The sequence below is a fragment of the Mus musculus genome, chromosome 7 (assembly GCF_000001635.26).
Source record: "Mus musculus strain C57BL/6J chromosome 7, GRCm38.p6 C57BL/6J".
In the NCBI taxonomy this organism is placed as follows: Eukaryota; Metazoa; Chordata; class Mammalia; order Rodentia; family Muridae; genus Mus; species Mus musculus.
This window is the reverse complement of record NC_000073.6, coordinates 141,838,384-141,857,248: the sequence shown is the minus strand read 5'-3', so window position 1 is coordinate 141,857,248 and position 18,865 is coordinate 141,838,384. Positions and strand designations below refer to the sequence as shown.

The following is an 18,865-nucleotide window of genomic DNA, read 5'->3' as shown; positions in this document are numbered from 1 at the left end:
AGAGGGCGCTGCACCTTTACGGAAGTTAGGACCATTCCTGACCTGAATCCAGGACCTGCCAGCCAATCTGGAAAGAGCTCACTGACTGAGGTGTGGCACACCAAAGACAAATGGAACTTGGGGATTTTTGTGGTCTCTGGTGCCAGCCCTACCAGTTGTGCTAAAGAGTCTTGGGGACCAGAAAGGGAGGGATGAGGTCATGGATACCAGGCAGAGCCTGGGCTACCAGATAATGGGTCAGGACCCAGCATGTCTCTGCAGCTGGAGTCCTTGACAACTTCCCTTATCCCAGATGTGGCCAACCCTCTCCCCGGGCTAACATAATAGTTTAGAGTTCAGGGGCTCCCAGAAAACGTGGTATGGGCTTACCGTTTGTGGCAAGGGGTGCCAGGGTGGTGGTGAATGTGAATGGTGTGGTAGACGGGACTTCATGGCACACTTCAGTTGTGCGTGCTATAGTCCCATTGTCTTTGCAGATGGCTACTAAGCAGGCGCCAAGGCCATCCGTGGTGTTGTAGACAACATCATTGTAGTTGTAGGTACGGCCCTCATAGGTGCATGTGCAGGCTGAGAATTACATGCACTGACTTAGTTTACTCACCCTTCACCTCTTCTTCAACCCCAAACCCACAGCCTTTCCTTACCTGTAAGGTTGTAAACACACTGGAGGCCACCAGGGGTGCAGAGACTAGAGGGAAGACAGGGGCTCTGAGGATCTGTGGACAACCCTTAACTAACATGCTTTCGTCCTCTCTGCCCTCTCCCAACCACCCTGGGTCTCTACCCTCCTCCTTCCCTGGCTCCTTTCTCACCAACTCTGGCAATTCTCAGCTGTAGGGACCTGTGTGCCAATGTCATGGTAGTTTCCATTGTCATCGTAGCAGCCACACTGGGCCACACACTTCATCTGGTCCTCATTGAAGAAGGGCTGGCTGGCTGGGCACTGTGGGTAGCAGCCTAGAGCATGCAGAGGTTTATCATTTGACTTTCCATTCTCTCAAGCATGGATTCATTTGCTCAGCCTCCAACCAGTGGCAGAGAACCCCCTAGTACATTGGGTCTTCCCTCAAGGTCCATGCATGGGTTATGGGCCCGAAGGTTCCAGCCTCACCTTCTAGACCTGGCAGGTCAACGAGGCAGTGTCCAGTTGGGTTCCGACAGGTCTTCAGACAGGGGGCTCCACAGGGCTGATAGTGCCACTCACATTCCCCATGAGGGTTGTAGTAGTCACAGAAAAGAGCTGAGCAAGGAGGGCAGAGCTAAGTGGGCGCCTGTTAGACTTTATGCTAGCCTGCATCCAGATACACAAGCCTTGGGCTAGGCAGATAGCTTCCCTGGGTTCATTCCCTCCCCCAAATCCTGGAGGCCACAGCCTCAACTACCACCTGTTAGGTGTCAAAGAGCCACACGTGTATATAAATATGTGGACTCATGTACAAAAACACATGTGTGTGTGCAAACACACACATACACACATACAAACATACATTCACATGTCAGAGTGGCCAGAATTGAAGGCATGAGGGAGGTACAGAGGCTGCCACCCACCTCATCCCCAGTCCCACCCTTCAATACCATAAACAGAGCCCCACTTACGGCAGATGTCCGGTGTCCTCCAGGACAAGCACACACCCACATCACGGCAGGCCTGGGCATAGGCGGCCACAGCGGTGCAGAAACACTCGCAGTCACCCCCTGAGTCACAGGCACACACATCATGCACACAGGCTTCATAGTATTTTGTAGAGTCAACCTGGAACAGAGGCGCCAGAGTGCCACTCAGGGAGGACAGCAATGCCTACCCAGGTCACAGGGCAGCTGAATGTGGGGAAGGGTATAGAGCTAGTCGTAGTTCAAACCCACACTTATGGGAATCCTGAGTTGGTACTGTGGCTGCTATCAGAGTGTTCTAAGTGGGAATGGTCCAGCACCACCTTTCTGGTTCACTAGTATAACTGCATACTTGCACACCTGCATACCCATAACCCGCTGTTTGTACACCCATATGCCTGTACTCCTCCACCTGCTCACCCGGCAGCTTGTACACCTGCCCGAATACCTGAATACGTATACCTATCTGTAAAGGTATACCTATCTGTATAGGTATGCATATGGCTTTATATATATATATATAGCCACTTGTGTACCTGCTTATATGTCTGTCTGCACACTGACATACCCACCTGCCTGTACAGCTAACTGTTCATTTGTGCACCTGCACACCTGTGAAACTGTATATCTTCCCACCCATGCCTGAATGCACACCAGTGCATCTGCCTACCCGTGAACTGGCACACCTGTCCATGTGTTTACTCACCCTCCTAACCACTTGTATATCCTTCCTGTCTTTGGGCCTATGCGCTTTCCCTCCCGCCGACAAGTGCAACCACCTGTCTGCTCACACAGATGCTCACCTGTACAACACTGTGTACCTGCCTACCTGCACCCGTACAGATACTCACCTGTCCATCTGCCGGCCTGTGTGCCTCCCTGCATACTTGCCTGTACAACTGCCTGCCTGTATCTGCCCCACTTTCACACCTGCTTTCCTGCACACATGAGTTCCTGCATACCTGTACATCTTCACTAATGCTCTGCGGGTCCTTTTTCTTGATCTAGTCGTATGATCTGCAGGTTTTACACCTACAGGGCAGGGCACTGTGGTCTCAATTCTGTCCTTGTACTCTCGCTCCAGTGCACCGGCTTCCATCCTATGTCTACCTTTCCATAACTGAATCGTTCCCTGGATTGCTGTGCCCATGACCTCTGGTGGCTCCCTGGTTTGCTTTTTGGTGTGAACCCCTCCCTGACCACCCTTCTTCCTCATTCCTGTGGAGAATTGCTTAGGGACTGCACATTTTATCCCCCATCCATTTGAATGAGTTGGTTCCCAGAGACCACTTGACCTTCCAGACCCCTGCAAACATTGGTTCTCAACCTTCCTAATGCTGTGACCATTCCTCGTGGAGTGGTGACCCCAGCCATATTATTTCATTGCTACTTCATAACTCTGAGTTTGCTTGTTATAAATTGTAATATACATGTCTGATATGCAGGATGTCTATTATGTGACTTCCAAAGGGGGGTCACAACCTGCAGGTTGCGAACCACTGAAGTAGTGGGTGGTAACTACCAGACTGGCACAGCTGTGGGACATGTGGTTAACTGCCTAATTCTGTGGTAGAGAGGACCTACCACTCACACTGTGCCAACTGGAAGACCTCAGAGTGGACTCAAATTCTTGCTTTTGCCACCAAGTGCACCTCCAAGTTAGCCTTTTCAGGCCACAGTGAACCAAGATATGGAGAGCATGGTGACCAGAGGGACCCCTGTCACAAGGTTGGTGTGATGAGATGAATAGCACTGGCTACCCATGATCCCTGAGTACTTTCTGGTTATGGCCTGAGAGCCTGTGTGGTGAAGCTGCTTTCCTAACTGGACACTTGAGTCTTGGTTAGCCTTTGGAGGTCTAATGAGAGCCAGTTACCACCTCCTGTGGGGGGATCCTGCTGGTGTTTCTGATGTACACTGGAGAGGTCTGGGGGTCACCCAGGAAGATGATGACAGAACTCCACTGAGAGCCACGGGTTGTGACTGTAGTCAAGGGCTGGTCCCAAAATAGTGGAGATGACTCCATGATGGATATATGCATGAATGCCCACTCATCTTGTAGGAGATTTAGACCTAGAACTTGAAAGCCCAGAGCCAAGGAACATGTGCTCTGACTGGGTCAGGATGGCCCTCAAGGGCCTGCTATGTGCCTGGTCCAGCAAGACTCAAGTCCTACCAGGAAGAAGCAGGCAGCTGCAAGTCCTGTGAACCAAGGCCAGGTCCTACCTGAGAGTGGCAGGCGGCAAACGTTGCACTGTTGATGATGCTACACTTCTTCTGGGCCCAGGACTTGCGGTAAGGGTTTGCAATGCAGGGGTCCTTGGGAACTGGGGCGTCTGGGCAGGATGGGGAGAACTTCCAGCTATTTCCAAACTCCAGCACATCGCCCACCACAGACTGGCTGCGTGTGGTGAAGTCATTGATGGCATTGTCGTCAAAGTTCCCACAGAGGCCACAGACCCTGCCCTGCAGACCACATGAGGAGAGAGAATTCGTATACAGGTAAGTGAGGTGACATGGAGCCTGACTTGGGAGTAGAACATAGGGAAAACCCATTCCCCCTGGGTTGCATCCAGTGAACTTCCAAATGAAGTCGGTCCTGGGGCAGGAGGGTGAATCGAATGTATTCTCTATAGAAGATTGCCTCTGCACAGGCCTGTGGGCAGGGCTAGGTCACTGATCATGATTCCAGTCCACCCACTATTCATTGCAATCTTAACTCATCCCTCTTGGAACCTGGTGTTGTTTGTGGCCTCAGTGGCCAAGACTTTTCAATGTGGATCAACCCTCCGTAAGCTTGCCAGCGTCCAGCCTTAGACCTGTCGGAACTGAGCCTAGATGTAGGGTGCCTGGTGGCCACACTTGCCTTATAATGCTGCTGCAGCCGGACAAACACACTGGTCTTCCTGTCCCAGGACACGACTATCCCGCTGCGGATCTCAATGACCAGGAAGATGCCCATGAATCTGATCTTGTATGGAGGGTCTCCGCTTGGCCCTTGCTCTACCACCTTAAAGTTCCCCTCATGAAGGATCAGCTCGTAGCTCTATAGATGGAGAAATACAGGGCAAGGGTTTCAGGGAGCTGGAAGAGAAAGAGCTTGCCTGCTACCCTCAGAGGATGCCTCAACAGATGGAGACTTACTGGGTGAAGGGTGGAGAAAGTCAAACCTCATACCTGCAGGTCTCCAAAGGCTCACATGTGCAGTGCTGTCTCACACCATCCCCCACCCACCTCAGGTGACCTGATGCTGCCTTCCTCCATGCAGGAGAGGATGCACGCCAAGCCAGTCACTCTGCTTTCTGCTCTGTGAATTCTGACTTTCCTCAACCAGGACTGGGGTACTGAATATATCAATAATTCCAAGGACCTTGAAGCAGCATTACTAAAAAAATAGCCATTGGGAGATCTTCAGGTGGGTTGTCTGGAATTACTTGGGTGTCCCTTAAGCCTAATGTCTGTCTTGTCATGACCCGAGACATATAGACACAGAACAGAAGGTCATGATTAGTCAGAGAGACTGGAGCGATGCTGCCACATACCAAGGACTCCAGGACCCCCTAGCTCAGAAAGGCAGGAAGGATCCTCCTGACCTGTAGGGAGCAAGATCTTGCTAGCCTTGATCTAACTCTGGCCCAAGGATGGAAAATGGTAGAATCTGCTCTTATAAGTCTCAGGTTTGGGTCTCTTATTATCCTGTCCTCGAGTATACTTTCTGGCTGGAGGGCTAGGAATGGGGGTGCAGAAGGAAGGAGGCAATTCCCAGTGGCTCCAAATGGACTCAAACCTCCACAAAGATCTTGATGGTCTTGGAGCAGGTGGTTCCTGTGGTCCCACAGGGGACATTCTCAGTGACAATTCGGAAGGTCCCATTAGTACTGGTGTTGCCTCTGCAGTAGTCCTAAGAAGGGAAGAGATAAAGCTCTGGTCACAGCCCAAAAATAAGTGGTGGGAAGAACAGAGAAGGGTGATCCATTGCGAGGGTCCAGGGACTACACACCTGAGCCAAGGTATACTCGCAGCTACCTTCAAAGATGTAGCGTTCACCATCAAAGGTAACAAAGTGGCCATCCCCGTAGGCCACACAGGCACCCATGCAGGGCTTGTTGGTGCATTCCCACCGGCGGTTCTTACAGGTGCTAAGAAAGGAAAAGCCATTGCTGACTAGGGAGTTGTCCTCTGAGACTGGCTGTCCTGGTCCTGTGCTAGCAAGTCACTTTACTTGGGGAATTAAGCTCAGTGTCCGTCAAGCTTTGGTCATGTGTGGGTGTGTTTCCAATCACCCCAAGGCTAGATAAATAGTCCTCCACAGAATGGGGTCCTATGAGTACCTTGGCCCCAAGACAGATGCTGAGACCCCTAAAGTAGCAAGGCTATCTCACACTAGTGTCCCTGTAGATACCCCTTGACCCCCTCTGAGGGTCCCAAGACTTACCAGTTATTGCAGTCTACCCGGATGATCTCCCCAGGTCTATATGTGACCTCATTGTGTATGCAGGGGCAATCTTCCTCAGCAATACAGCCCCCATTCCCATCTGCTACCAGCCCTGAGGGACACACGCAGCCCGAGACACACTGTGTGCTGAACTGTAGGCACAAGTTGACTTGTCAGGGACTGAAACAGCAGCCTGTTCCCTCATCCCTATTAGGTTTCCAGGATACCAAGCCAGTAGACCCTGAACTGGGAATGTTCAGGAAGAGGCCATTCAGAGTCAGCAAGACCCAAAGCCATTGGATACCCAGTGATAGTCCCCCTCCCACTCTTCCTGCAGATTAAGATGGTACATGAGGGTTGGCAATGGAACTGAGAGGACTCACACATTCCACATCCAGTGTGTGGCAGCTTTTGAGGCATTCAGCCCCGTGGTGACCCACTGAGGCATTGTTACAATCCAGGTAGACCATAGGCGCCTGACACTCTGTAGAGGACAAGCACGTGAGAGAACCCTAGGGTAGGACATTCCTGGCCCCTACAGTCTCCCAACCCTGTCTTACTGATAAGATGGTAGCAAGCTAGGGTTTTGCATGGCCTTGTGCTCTATCCAGAGCATCCAGACTGTGTGGACCTGCCCCAGAAGGTGTAGCCCACAACCCCCAAGAGCTCTATGGCCACACTGCCACAGGCCTGCCTTCCCTAGAGCATCTTGGCACAGTAGACATGGCCAAGTATAGGCTGGTCTGGGTGGAATGTTACCTGTGCTCTTCTGCATCAGGGCTCCCAGGCAGGTCAACTTCCCGTTTGTACACGAGCTACAAGAGACAGTAGTACCCCTTGTCTGGGCCCAGTGTCTCCTATATCTTAACCCCAGTACTTCCCATACCCCACTAAGGTCTGGGCCTTCATAGGACTTCTTGCCTCCTCCCAAGGCCAAGAGGGTGCCTGCTGTTGGGGGTCCTTGGGAAGACCCTGGATGCCACATTCCCATACACTAACGATTTAGTCACCATCCTGTGTTAATAATAGGAAATGGTAGTGTCCTTAAGAAGTAGGGCCAAGTGGGAAGAAGTTAGGTCATTAAAGAGGACAGTGGAACCTTAACCCTATTCTGCCCATTCTCTCTTCCTTGCTTCTACCATGATGCACTGCCTTACCACAGGCACAAAGCCATGGGACCACTCAGTCATACCACATGGGCTGAGCACTCAAAACTGTGAACTGAGACAAACCTCTCTTTCTATCTTGCCATGGGCTTTTGATATCGTCATAGAAATCTCACTTACATCATGAGTTGTAAAGAAACTGCCTTTGAGGCCGAGGAGAGGGTAGGACTTCAGCTGAGAACTGCTTATGAGTACTTCTGCAGTATCCCAGAACAACCTCCTTGCTGTATCTCAGGGAGGTCTGAAAGGTGCCCCCAACACCCAACATGCCCCAAGCATGTCTTGGAACCCTCAGCAGGGAGGCCTCACAAACATTCAGGTATGGAAGGGCCAGCAGCTAGAGACCCCACTGACACGGACCTGTGAGGATGGGGAAGAGCGTGAGGATAGCCTTCCTTACCACACCACACCGTTGTCCGTAACAACCTCTCTGGGAGCCACCACAGTTCCATGGAAGTAGCAAGGGCACTCCTCCACTGGCACACAGTGGTCCTTGTCATTCAGGAAGGTGCCTTCAGGGCAGGTGCAGCCATCCACCGTCACAAAGGGGACGCTGCAGGTGACATCGGCCTCACTCAGAGAGCGGCAGGTAGGCTGGCAAGAACTCACTGAATAGAAGTAGCCCTTGGTTTGGGGGCAGTTGTTCGTGTACTTGTCTATAGGAAGAACAGGGACAGAGAGGTCAATGACTGGGGAACTGGCCCAGCCCTTGTTCTTCCCTGCCTCACACTAGGGACACCATTGTTGACACAACAGGACAGCACACATTAGGCATGGGACAGCAGACTAATAGCTACTGCTTCCAGGGGTCCTAAGTGCCCCCCTGTTCCAGAGTGGCAGGATCCCGGTGGTGGCTAACGTGGGGATGTAGAACCTGTGGTAGCCCACAGCATACTCACAGCAAACTTTGTCCCTCCAGCCACTGAGCAGCACGCCTTTGGCAGCACAGGCAAACACATAGGAGGACAGGGCTGCACACATGCAGTCCTCACTGTTCTCACAGTTGCACGTGTCAAACAAGCAGTTCTGGGAGACAGAATAGCAAGGAGTCAGGTACCGCTGTCTCCTAGGTTCCCTTTGTTGTTCATTAAACTTTCAACATCAACATCATCAGCCAAACTCTGGTCAAGGCCTGGACCTATGGCTTCCCAGCAGGAGCCACCCTATAAGGGACTTTGACAAGTGTCTTAGAGGGGTGGCTTGGGCTTGGCATTAAGGACAGATAGAGGCCACAGGGCAAAATGTCATCCAGAATAGAGCCCAGACCTGGGGTTCGGGCATAGAAGCTAGAAAGCACAAAGCCTAAGGCAGGGGCCCTGGGGAAGAGTCTTCACAAGACAAGGGCAGGGTCAACTTGTATCTGAAGTGTTATTCTAATTGGGCTTCACATAGGGAACCTGGATGGGATGGTCAGAAGCCAGATAGGTTCAGGAAGGGAGTGTCATGGAAGGTGTCATGGAAGTGGGTTACCTGGAGACCCACCCTTGGGGTGGAGTGATGTGTTAAAGTTTAGGGCTTTGGAGTGCTGTTTAGAGTTGAGATGTGTCCCCAAACCTTGGCCCCCCGGAAGGATTTTCTGGAGTGCTGTGTCGCATGTGAATGGGGCCCAACATAGAAAGAAGCCTTTAAGGGGAAGCCCATGGAGACAAGGGCTACATGAGGTCACCCTGCTCCAGCTCCTGCTGTCTTTGCAAGAGGGAGGTTGGACAAGCACTAAGACCATGAAGGACCCTTCTGAGCCCCAGGACTTTCATTTTTAGCTTCTCAGTTGGTGAAGCTTTTAACTGCCCCAAGAAGTACACACCAGATTGGGTAGTGGTGGGTGAGCCTTGGGAGTTCAGCCAGTACCTGCCCCCACCCAAGGCCAGCAGATCATGGTCTCACCGAGTAGAAGGGCACCGGGCTAACAGTGGCATGGCAGGCTGAGAAAACTCCTGAGCTTTCCGTGAGCATGGAGCACCACTCCCGGGCGAAGTTCTCTAGGAGAGGGAGAAATGTGGGCTGCCCCTCACCTGCTTCCCAGAGCAAGTCCTCCTCTGTAACCTTAACTCTTTATGCCTTCCTGGCTACATAGAGGTTCTCTGAGCCCTTCCCTGAGGGTTCGTATGGCCCAGAGGTCAGGAAGGGCTGTCAGAGTGGCCAGTGGCTAGAGAGGGTAGTTACCATTCTCCACACTGTATGAGCAGGGGTCTTCATAGGTGTTCTTGGAGTTGGGGCAGGAGGCTTGAGTCTTCCAGGTGTTGGAGAAGGCTGCTCCTGTGCCCTCCACCACCCCACTGAGGGCTGTGAAGTCATCAGCCTGGTTCTGGTTGAAGTTTCCACACAGACCTAGGGACCAGGGTCAGGAGGTCAATCTGGTCACTCTCCCCGGGATGTCATCCCTCTAAGCATTGTTAAAAGAAGACTGAGAAGAAAGTCCCCGCCCAGTGTTTGGTTCCAGAACCTCAACTATGCTAGGCCCCTAACAGGGCTAGCCCAATCAGGGCAGCTCAGCTGGCCATCTTCCCAGGCCACTCCACAGGTTACTGGTTAGATGTCAGGTGTGCTGGTGCTGCTGGAGTTTCCACCAAGCCCTAGAGCCAATGCTTCTCAATCATCCTTCACACCTGGTCTCACTTCACAGCCTAGAGCTAGGGCAGGCCCAACCCCAACAGTCCCACCTTCACATCCCTACACTCAAGCCCATTGGTGCCTCACCACACATCTGGCCTTGGTAGGAGCGGTCCAGCCGGACAAACACCTGCATGAGGGGCACCAGCTGCACTTGAAGCTGCAGCCCCATGCCCGTCTGTACTATGATGAAGAAGGATGATGGCTTGAAGATGGTAATGTTGCCTGTAAGGGGAGAGACGTTAGGCATGCTGGGAGCCAGCATGCTGGGAGCCTGCCCGCCAAACAAGACAGTGCAGGCTGGGACAGGAGGTGGAGCACCTAAGGAAATCCCATGCCCAAAGTTCCCAAATGTGCATGGCGTGTAAATGACTGCCAACGTCCCTGCTAGGGCATGGGCAGTGTTGCTAGACATAGGGTTCCCACGGAACCAGGGGTAGCAGCTTGTCACCCCATGGGAAACACTGGAGCTGACAAAGAACCACAAAGAGCTCACCAGGAGCTAGACTCTACCCAGTGCTGAAAGCTGACTGTCCACTGAAGGTGCCAGCCCTGACTTGCTGTGTCAGGAAGCCACACACCTGCTGACAAGGGCATCTGCGTAAAGATGGAGTTCAGGAACACAGCACCGTTGACCTGGATCCGGATGACCTGGTACATGGTGTAACAGTCAGTACCCAGAGGGAGGGCCCATCTCGTCACTTACAGAAAGAATTCTGATGGAATCCCCCCTCCATCCAATGACAGAGTCAAAAAAAGAAGCTCAGACCTGTTCTAGCAGAGGGTTCTACAATCTACCTAGGTAGATTGCTCCTATCTTTCAGGCTTGGAGAAAGAGTGGAGGCCTCTCTCTAATCTGTTACTATTCCATATATCTCCCTACCTCTGTTGTTCATAACCCAGAATGTGATGGTAGTCAGAGCCCGGTCCTCACCGTGTCCCCACTATTGAGGTTTAGTGTCACTGCTTTGAGGCAGTTCTCCGTATCTGTCACTCCACACTTCCGAAGATCGACCAGCACAGTGAAGCTACTATCTGCACATTTCTGTCAAGAAACCCAAAGTGTGTGGTTGGATGTAGCATTCCCCCCTCAAGACCTTGAGGGGCTCTAGATGTATCCTCAGGTAGCCCTGTTTTCCATAGGCAGCTTGTCATGGGGTCTGGGATGTCCTTGTCAGCACAGAGATTCACCATGCCCTTTACCCCTGCTCTTGACCACCAACAGGACCCTAGCAGATGTCTATGGGCCAGATTATGCCCACACCTTGGTCAGGATGTAGCTGCAGTCTCCATGCACATTGTAGAGTTTCTCGTCAAAGGTAAAGATGTGGGACCCGCCTTGCACAGAGCAGGTGCCAGGGCATGGCAGGTCTTTGCACTTCCACAGTCCTCCGAAGCAGGTGCTGTGGGGAAGTCCGTGAGCAGAAGGGCTACAGGGAAGAGGCAAGCCTCACCCATGTATCTCCCTGAAGGCTGTTACACTTACCAGGACCTACAGCTGGTGTTGAAGGACTCTCCAGGGGCATAAATTCGGCCACCGTGTGTACAGTGGCACTGCTCCAGGGGCAGGCATCCCAAGTGTCTGACATCGTCCAGCACAGTTCCTGGTAGAAGGGGCAGTGAGCACAGATGCCTCCCATACAGACAGCACGGGGCAGCCTGCTGCCAAGACAACCCCAGTCCTAGGCAGGGGGAAGGACCCCTAATCTAGAATGCTGCCCCAGCCTGAACTGATGAGGATAAGCTCCTCTGGGCCTCAGTTTCCCCACCTGATCTCAGGGACCCAAGACACCTATTCTCTGGAAACAGACCAGCAGACCTCTGTCTTGCTAATGGTCGGTTTCCATTCTGCACTTAGCTATGGGGTGCAACCCCTAGCAGAGCCCATCACCCTTTGGAGTAGAGAGGGTCAACTGATGCTGAGGTCAAATGCTAGAGACCATAACCCAAAGGTGGCCATAGGGTGGGGGCAAAGGGCACAGGGCCTGCCTGGGGGACAGAAGCAGCCATCCATGCAGTGGTCCTCGCAGAGTTGAGAGCGCTGGGGGTTAGAGCAGGTATCCACACAGGGTGAACTGCACTCTCGGTATTCCATGTTGAAAGGGCATGTCCAATCTGTAAGAGAGAGCTCTTGACCCGGGAGAAGTGAGTCCTGACCTCTTCAGCAAGTGGGATGCCCACTGCTTGCTCTCACATATACTGAGATCCCAGAAAGCCATCTCCTGGATAAAGCAGTAGGCAGGAAAGCAGGGACCCAGCACTTCTTATAAAGCCTTCTCTACCCATGGCTACCTGAGTCAACGTTCTCCAGGAAATCCTACACTGAGGTTCTAGACCCATACCTTCTTGCTGTGCCCAGGGACATAGCTGGGTACTCCCCTCCAAGACCAACAGGTCCACCAGAGCCTTCAGGCATAGACTCTTTCCTCAACTCTGCCCACTATCTCCTCTCCCCCTGACATTTACCCTCTCTCAGTGGCCCTTAAGCGGTTCTCTCTACCTTGTCTTCCCAACCATGTTCTAGGCTCAAGACTGACCCTTAGTAAGACCTTGGGCTATCCTCTAGTGAGGGTACTAACTGCAGAGATCAGGATGCCTCCAGTTCTGTGGGTAGCCCCCTGCGTGGGCACACTGGCGGGAATATTCGGCAAAAGTGGCACATGGGCAGGTGGGACAGCGGCACAGGTCCTGGACACAGGCATCCAAGTACATGCTGACATCTACCAGAGCGGTGCACTTGTCAAAGGCAGGACCAAGCAGGGTGCGACGGCAGATGTCCTCCTGGAGAAGACAGAGAGGCTAAGCACCTTTTGACCTTCTGACCCTTAAGCAGGATTGTCATGACACTTGTAGTGGGGACCCTACCCCTCCAAGGGCAAGACAGGAAGCCCCTCTTCCCTGAAGGTTCCTTCCATGCATAAATCCGTCCATCTGTCTGTTTATCCATTATCCATCCATCAACTCATCATCCAGCCACCATCTATCTGCCACTTCTCTATCGTTCATTCATTCATCATTCATCTGCCAATCCATCCATCAATCACCTAATTTATCTATCCATCCATCCATCCATCCATCTATCCATCCACCTATCATCCTTATTCATTATTCTACTCAGTCACTGTGAACTTGTTACATCTGGGTACAGAGCTCCACTTGGCTCTGAGGGAATGGCCCAGGCCTCTCTGTTTCTCTCATCTCCTACTTCAGGGCTCCAAAACATTCTGACTTGTGGCTTGTGCATCAGGAGAGTGCAGAGTGCATCCTTGTACGGTAGTTCAGAGGAGAAGGGAATAAAGATAACACCTACCCTTAGGTGGCCTCCATGGACTCAGTGCTGTTACTGAACATCTTCCTACCCCAGATAAGTCAGTGTCGGGCCAAGCTCTCCAGGACTGGACAACATTTTCCCTCACTTCACAACTTAGGGTGGACTCATTATTTACTAGTATATACTAGTTTCAGGGATTATAGACTTCCATCCAAAGGATGAGTTCTCCCTGCTCACAAGAGGGGCTTCTTAAGTGTCCTTGAGTGTCTGACTTTGGCCCACTATATAGTGGTGTGCACACATATCCCACACATGCACATCACCTGCACACAGACATCGTGTGTGCCCTGGTGAATAAGTTGTGACTGTCCATGTGGACCCACTGAGGAGAGCCAGCCTGGCCTGCCTCCCTCAGGCGCAAACAGCAGCCTCCTGGGAGGTTCCCATCCCCTGATTGTTCAGGACTGGAAAGCCCTCCCCATCTGGACACCCAAAGATGTTCCTCAGCCTCTGGCTATGCAGTTCTTGGTCTTATATCAGCCTTGCCCTGTTCTCAGCCTTGAGGACTGTAGCATGATCAAGGTGCTCACCGTATCTGTGCAGTTGCTGACAGCTGAGGGTAGGACATCCTGGCACTGCTCTGTAGGACCATCCAGCTTCTGCAAGTTTCCAAACTGCACAGGGGTCAGCCTAGTGTCTGCAGGAGAGAAAGCTCACAGTCAGGAGGTCTGCTTAGCAGGGGCAAGAAACTCTCTCTCTCTGTCTCTGTCTCTCTCTCTCCCTTACCTCCTCCATGTCTGCAATCCCACCTTGCCATGTCCCCCTGGACTTCCTTGATTCGGTAGCCCTTAGGACCACCTAGCCTGAAGACTCAGTGACACTTACTGTGGGTGTAGAACTCACTGACAGCTGGGAGCCCGTTGAAGTCACCGCACAGCCCACACGTCTGGTTGATGTATTTGGAGTCCAGCTCCAGCTGAGGGTGAGACAGAGTAGTTTCAGCCTCAGGGCTTCTGCTCTGGCTTCAGGACCTGCCTGGTAGCTTCCCACCCCACTCACCCAGGGAACCAGAAAGGATAGTCCCCTAATACTCTGTGGGGTCCCTATAATAGGTCCGGGAACTATAAGGGCTGTGGGAGAGCTACAAAGTTCCAGGGATGAGCAGCGAGGGTCTGTGGTAGTCATGTGGGCTGAGGGAGACTGCAGAAGTCATAAGTGACTGAGATTTTGTGAAATCTGTGGGGGAACTTTTGGGGGTCTAGGAAGAGTGTGGGGGTTCTAGGAGGGGATGGGGAGTTGTGGGAGACCGTAGAGGGCTCTGGGGGTCTGTAGTTGTGAGACGAGCTATGTGAGATGGCAAGAGTTTGTTTAAGACCTGCGTAGGATGATGGGGGGCTGTAGGTGAATGTCCTCACCAGGGCGCTGTCTTCTTCATTCCACAGGAAGGTGAGGACTAGGCGGATGCTGATTTTCACATAGCCACTGCTCTTCTCCATCAGGAGACCTGCACGACTGTAGGGCAGCTTCTCCCTGTGCAGAAAGCTCCGGTCTTCCTTCAGCAGGCACAGGCAGGGGCTGTCCTCCCCATGCACTCGATCCTGATCCCTCCCCAGAGGGGACAGATTGAGTTCTAAAGGCCAGGCCCAATGCCCTCATCCCCAAGGCTCAGCTCACCGATGTCCATTCACCAGGACAGAGCCATTGGACAGCTCAATCACCAGCCCCTGGGCCCTGAGGAGCACATAGGTGACTGTGGGCCTGGAACCCTCAAGACCACGACGCAGTTGGATGTTGAAGTCCTCGTAGGTGGCCCCGCAGTGTGAAGAGAAGACATAGTTACAGAGGCCAGGGAAGCGGAACACGTCACCATCAAAGGTCTTGTAATGGAAGTCACCCCACGTGCTGCACACTCTCCCATTGTGTGCCAGGTGTAAGGCTACAGGGAAAACAGGGAAACCAGATGGAACCACTGAATGTCACCACTCCGTGCCCAGCTGCCCAAGGGACAACCTCCTAGGGCCAAGGCAATATTTTTGGATCAGGGAAGTCAGCTCTCTGCCCTGTTCCACTCCCACAGCCACTTGATAAAACCCAAAGGCCCAGATTCATCCCTTGGCTCCTTCATTTGCTACAGGTCAGATGTCCCAGGGTGGTCAACAGATGTTCCCAGGGAAAGTTCCAGACCCTGTTCAGAGCTGTTCAGGAGCCTCACCCTATGCCACCTCAACCAGACTGGAGATCTCCCTCGTGCTTGCCCCTCCCACCTCCACTCCTTAGGCTGGCTTGCATTAGGGACTGTCCACTTACCGCTCATGCTAGGGAAGACAGTGATAGGTGGGATGAAGGTGACATGCCTTGTGGATGAGGATATGGAGTCTGCAGAAGAAAGACATGGTCACACGGGGATGTAGCTAAGGGTATCTTTCTTGGCCACCCACCCTCTTCAGTGCCCACCTCAAGAAAATCAGGAAACCCAGGACTAACAGGTTGGTTCCAGGCTATCCAATTTATACTTGGTCATCCCTGGACACCCCACCCCCACCCCCCACTGAAACCCTCTCCTGTCTTCCCAGGAGCTCTTCCATTTCTGGGTGCTCTGGTCTGTGTGTGCCCAGCACTGCCTTCAGGCAGAATGGACTAGTAAGAGTTTCGATGTGATAAATGGCCGTGGGAAGACCAATGGTCTATCCTAACTGAGCTCCATGCAAATCACTGCTGCCCGTGCCATCCCCAACCCAAAACCTGAGCCACGTACCACTATACACTCTCTGACTGTCTCCGGTGAGTTCTAGATGTTCTGAGCTCAGCTCTGCCTGACCCTGGCTCTCTGCAGGAAAAGGGAACACAAGTCCAAAGGAAGACATCAGGCCATGGAAGCTTCTGTAACTTAGTGTGAGGCACATGGGCTGGCTCTGGCTGCAGGCCAAGACCCTCCTGTAATCTATAGAAACCTGAACAGACTTGGGCCTGGTGACCCCAGCCCCATCAGCTGTAATCCCTTTCAGTAAATACTACCAAAGCCAGGTGTCCTGAGCAGTTCTGGCCGCTGTAGGCCAGGCCTTCGCCCTACAGTGGAACCTTGTTTTGCCAGTGATATGGAAGATGGTCCCAGTGTTTTAAAAAAGCAAATCAGGAAGCAGTATTAGTATCAGAACTGTGATTATCTACTGGGAAGTGACTTGAGGTCCTTGGAAGACAAAGGCTGGCTTTGTTAGGGAAAACACAATTAGCAGTTTCCAAAAGTGGCATAACAGAAAGAGAGCTAAGATTCGAAGACAGCCCCAGCCTGGACCTATGAGTCAGGGCAGGTAGCGTGAGGAGCTCAGTTCTTGGTGCAGGGTGTCCACTCTCAATGGCCTGGACTGTCCACTGCCTCTGGGCAAGGCCACCTCCACAGACTGACAGCCAGAAGCCCAGGAGGCAAGGGACTAGACTGCTAGAGACAGCGTCAACCTCCACAACTCAAGCCTCTGAAGTCTGATGGCTCCTTAAGGCCAGCACTTTGTAAGGGACCATGTCCCCGAGGCCTGCGCTCAGATGGCTACTTGCTCCAGTGCCATGGGCAGCGCGGCTTCCTGTTTGATTTTCCCAGCGTGTCCAGCTGACCTTTGGAAACCGCAGGGACTGTCCTGTGCATTAATGCTTCCTCAAGGGCCCCGCTTGACTGCATTCTCCAGAGGCACGGACACTCCCTCTGTCCATCCTTGACCCCAGATCCACAGCCTCTCCCAAGTGTGCTTGGCCCAGCCTGTCCTCTGCCATCTTCTGGAGGGCCCCGTGGGTAAGAATACCCTCATCCCATCTCCTGCTCTATGCCAGTCTTCCTCAGGCTGAGATCCCTCAGTCTCCACTTGGCCAGAGAGTTCTCAGCCAGCCACCCCCCCCCACACACACACACACATTATCTTGGTGTGTGTTACCCATTCATACAAGAAGACCTCACCCCCACCCCCAGCCCCCACCCCCAACAGTTGTCACCAAAAGGACATTTCTGCAACCCAGGGCTTAATTTGCTCTTTACAAGTGAAGTTAGTGGGGAAGGAGAGCTGGCTGTTCAGCAGGGAGGCTCAGCACCCTGATGGACAGGACCTGACACAGGGAGAGCCCTGTTATGGGGGGATACGGCCCAGGGGAGCAGTCAGCAGCCATCAGACAACCCTAGAAGCAAGAGGAACAACTATGGCTTCTCTGGCTCTAAAAGAATGGGTTTGGAGATACCCTCCTCACACACACACATCCACTGTCTCTCTTCTTTCACAGATGCAGGAAACCTGGAGCTGAGGGTCCTCCTGCTCAGACTCCTAATCTAGAGAGCAGAGCCTGGGGAGGTGGCGACACTTGGAGATTCAGTCTAGCCCTGCTTGCTGACAGTCTTAGTACTCTGGGTTTTCTCAAGAGCAAACAGGCAAGGGAAAACAGCTCAGCTGACGAGGTCACACAGCCCACCTGACTCAGCCATTAGTTCAGACTACGGCTTTGGGTATCTTACCGGTCTGTTCTGGCTCCGGCCCTAACACCTGGAGGTAGAATCCACTTCACGGAGGCCCCAGGCTCTTGACAATCACCTCGGTACCTGTGACCCCAGCAGTGAAGGGAAGGGCCTGTCCTAACTATAGTCTCTGTCCCTGCTAATTCGGAGACAGGTCCCTCGGACTAAGAAACACCTCTGTGGTCTGCACATTCACCTCAGATTCCTATTCATTTCCAAAGCCAAGACTGTCTTCGGGTTTTCACTGGGGTTCATACCCTGAGACTTAGAGGACCTAACCTCTTCCATCAAAGTCAGGTCCTTACTGCTGGCATAGCTAGAGTGTAGGCTACAGGATCCAGAGCCCAGAGAACTTCAAGACCTGGGACCACGATGTTGGGGACAGTGAGAGGTGCCTGTCACCTCAGCAGAAGAAATCCCCAGGTGGAAGTCATCTCTCTGGGAAGATGGTTTTGAGAAGGCAAGGGGCTTCGGCCTTACCTGCTGGCCACACCATGAGCAAGGCCACGGAGGCCCAGACCAGAGCCCAGCTCCAGTTTCTGCTGCCCATCCTGGGGGCAGTACAGAGGGCAGGCAGGAGGGACTGAGACAAGGCACTTGCTCCCTGGGGGCCTGGACTTATGTAGCCAAAGGCTTTGGCCCAGAGCCCAGTTCCCTGGCCATGTAAGGCACGGTCTACTCCCTGCACAGCCACGTGTGTTTGCTCTTGGGGAGGGGCCATGGCAGGAAGAGGCCATGGAGAAGGAAGGATTTACATCACTGTGCCACCAGAGTGCTCCCACCCCTTGTGGCTTCTGAGAACTGGGAGGGAGTGGACAGGGTAGGGAGATGACTACTCTGGATTCGAAGCCCTGGGCCTATGGGGTGGGTATTTGGCCAGGCGGCCCTGTGTCAGCTCCTCTAGGAGACTAGACACTACAAGGATCAGGGGCAAAGGGACAACAACCTTGGCTTGTGTTTGCCGGGGAAGCTGACCCCAGGTGCTAGGCACTGGGTCCCCAAAGTATCAACAAGGCTGTGAGGGTGGGCTCAGGAAATTATGCTCCAGATGGTCATGGGCCTGGCAGGGTCCCTGTTCTGTGTAGCTTCTGAGGGTCTGTGGAGAAGGGGAACCCTCACAGAATCTGAGAAAGGATGAGTCTCTGGGCTCCTGTCTGCTGTAGAGCTCACGCACATGGAGAAAATGAGGCCCAGTACTGGTTTTGGCCAAGGCAGGCCATGAGCTTCTCTAGTTGGACTCCACCTCTTCCCAGGGTCAGCTTATTAACCCTGGGCCTTGACAA

The 18,865-nt window shown here is 52.9% G+C and overlaps 1 protein-coding gene across 2 annotated transcripts in view; it reads right to left on the bottom strand.

Annotated features, from left to right (window-relative positions):
- The window catches only part of Muc5b (mucin 5, subtype B, tracheobronchial), a 34,031-nt gene extending 15,841 nt beyond the window's left edge, over positions 1–18,190 (bottom strand). Inside the window, exons 1-30 of one of the 2 annotated variants that reach the window (NM_028801.2) lie at positions 18,063–18,177; positions 15,849–15,920; positions 15,401–15,469; positions 14,768–15,029; positions 14,509–14,623; positions 13,979–14,069; positions 13,684–13,790; positions 12,402–12,603; positions 11,812–11,937; positions 11,309–11,426; positions 11,087–11,225; positions 10,757–10,867; positions 10,404–10,473; positions 9,910–10,047; positions 9,376–9,540; positions 9,097–9,191; positions 8,112–8,238; positions 7,613–7,868; positions 6,806–6,861; positions 6,430–6,530; positions 6,047–6,198; positions 5,612–5,750; positions 5,399–5,512; positions 4,478–4,657; positions 3,838–4,077; positions 1,597–1,753; positions 1,112–1,240; positions 813–957; positions 645–688; positions 370–567 (exon numbers count right to left, since the gene is read on the bottom strand). In NM_028801.2, the coding sequence (NP_083077.2) occupies positions 370–567; positions 645–688; positions 813–957; positions 1,112–1,240; positions 1,597–1,753; positions 3,838–4,077; positions 4,478–4,657; positions 5,399–5,512; positions 5,612–5,750; positions 6,047–6,198; positions 6,430–6,530; positions 6,806–6,861; positions 7,613–7,868; positions 8,112–8,238; positions 9,097–9,191; positions 9,376–9,540; positions 9,910–10,047; positions 10,404–10,473; positions 10,757–10,867; positions 11,087–11,225; positions 11,309–11,426; positions 11,812–11,937; positions 12,402–12,603; positions 13,684–13,790; positions 13,979–14,069; positions 14,509–14,623; positions 14,768–15,029; positions 15,401–15,469; positions 15,849–15,920; positions 18,063–18,132 (3,988 nt within the window). In that variant the 5' untranslated portion in view covers positions 18,133–18,177. Of the gene's footprint in view, positions 1–369; positions 568–644; positions 689–812; positions 958–1,111; positions 1,241–1,596; positions 1,754–3,837; positions 4,078–4,477; positions 4,658–5,398; positions 5,513–5,611; positions 5,751–6,046; positions 6,199–6,429; positions 6,531–6,805; positions 6,862–7,612; positions 7,869–8,111; positions 8,239–9,096; positions 9,192–9,375; positions 9,541–9,909; positions 10,048–10,403; positions 10,474–10,756; positions 10,868–11,086; positions 11,226–11,308; positions 11,427–11,811; positions 11,938–12,401; positions 12,604–13,683; positions 13,791–13,978; positions 14,070–14,508; positions 14,624–14,767; positions 15,030–15,400; positions 15,470–15,848; positions 15,921–18,062 lie in introns of both variants that reach the window. The other variant, XM_006508653.4, reaches the window with a different exon arrangement.
- Positions 18,191–18,865: the final 675 nt, after the last annotated feature.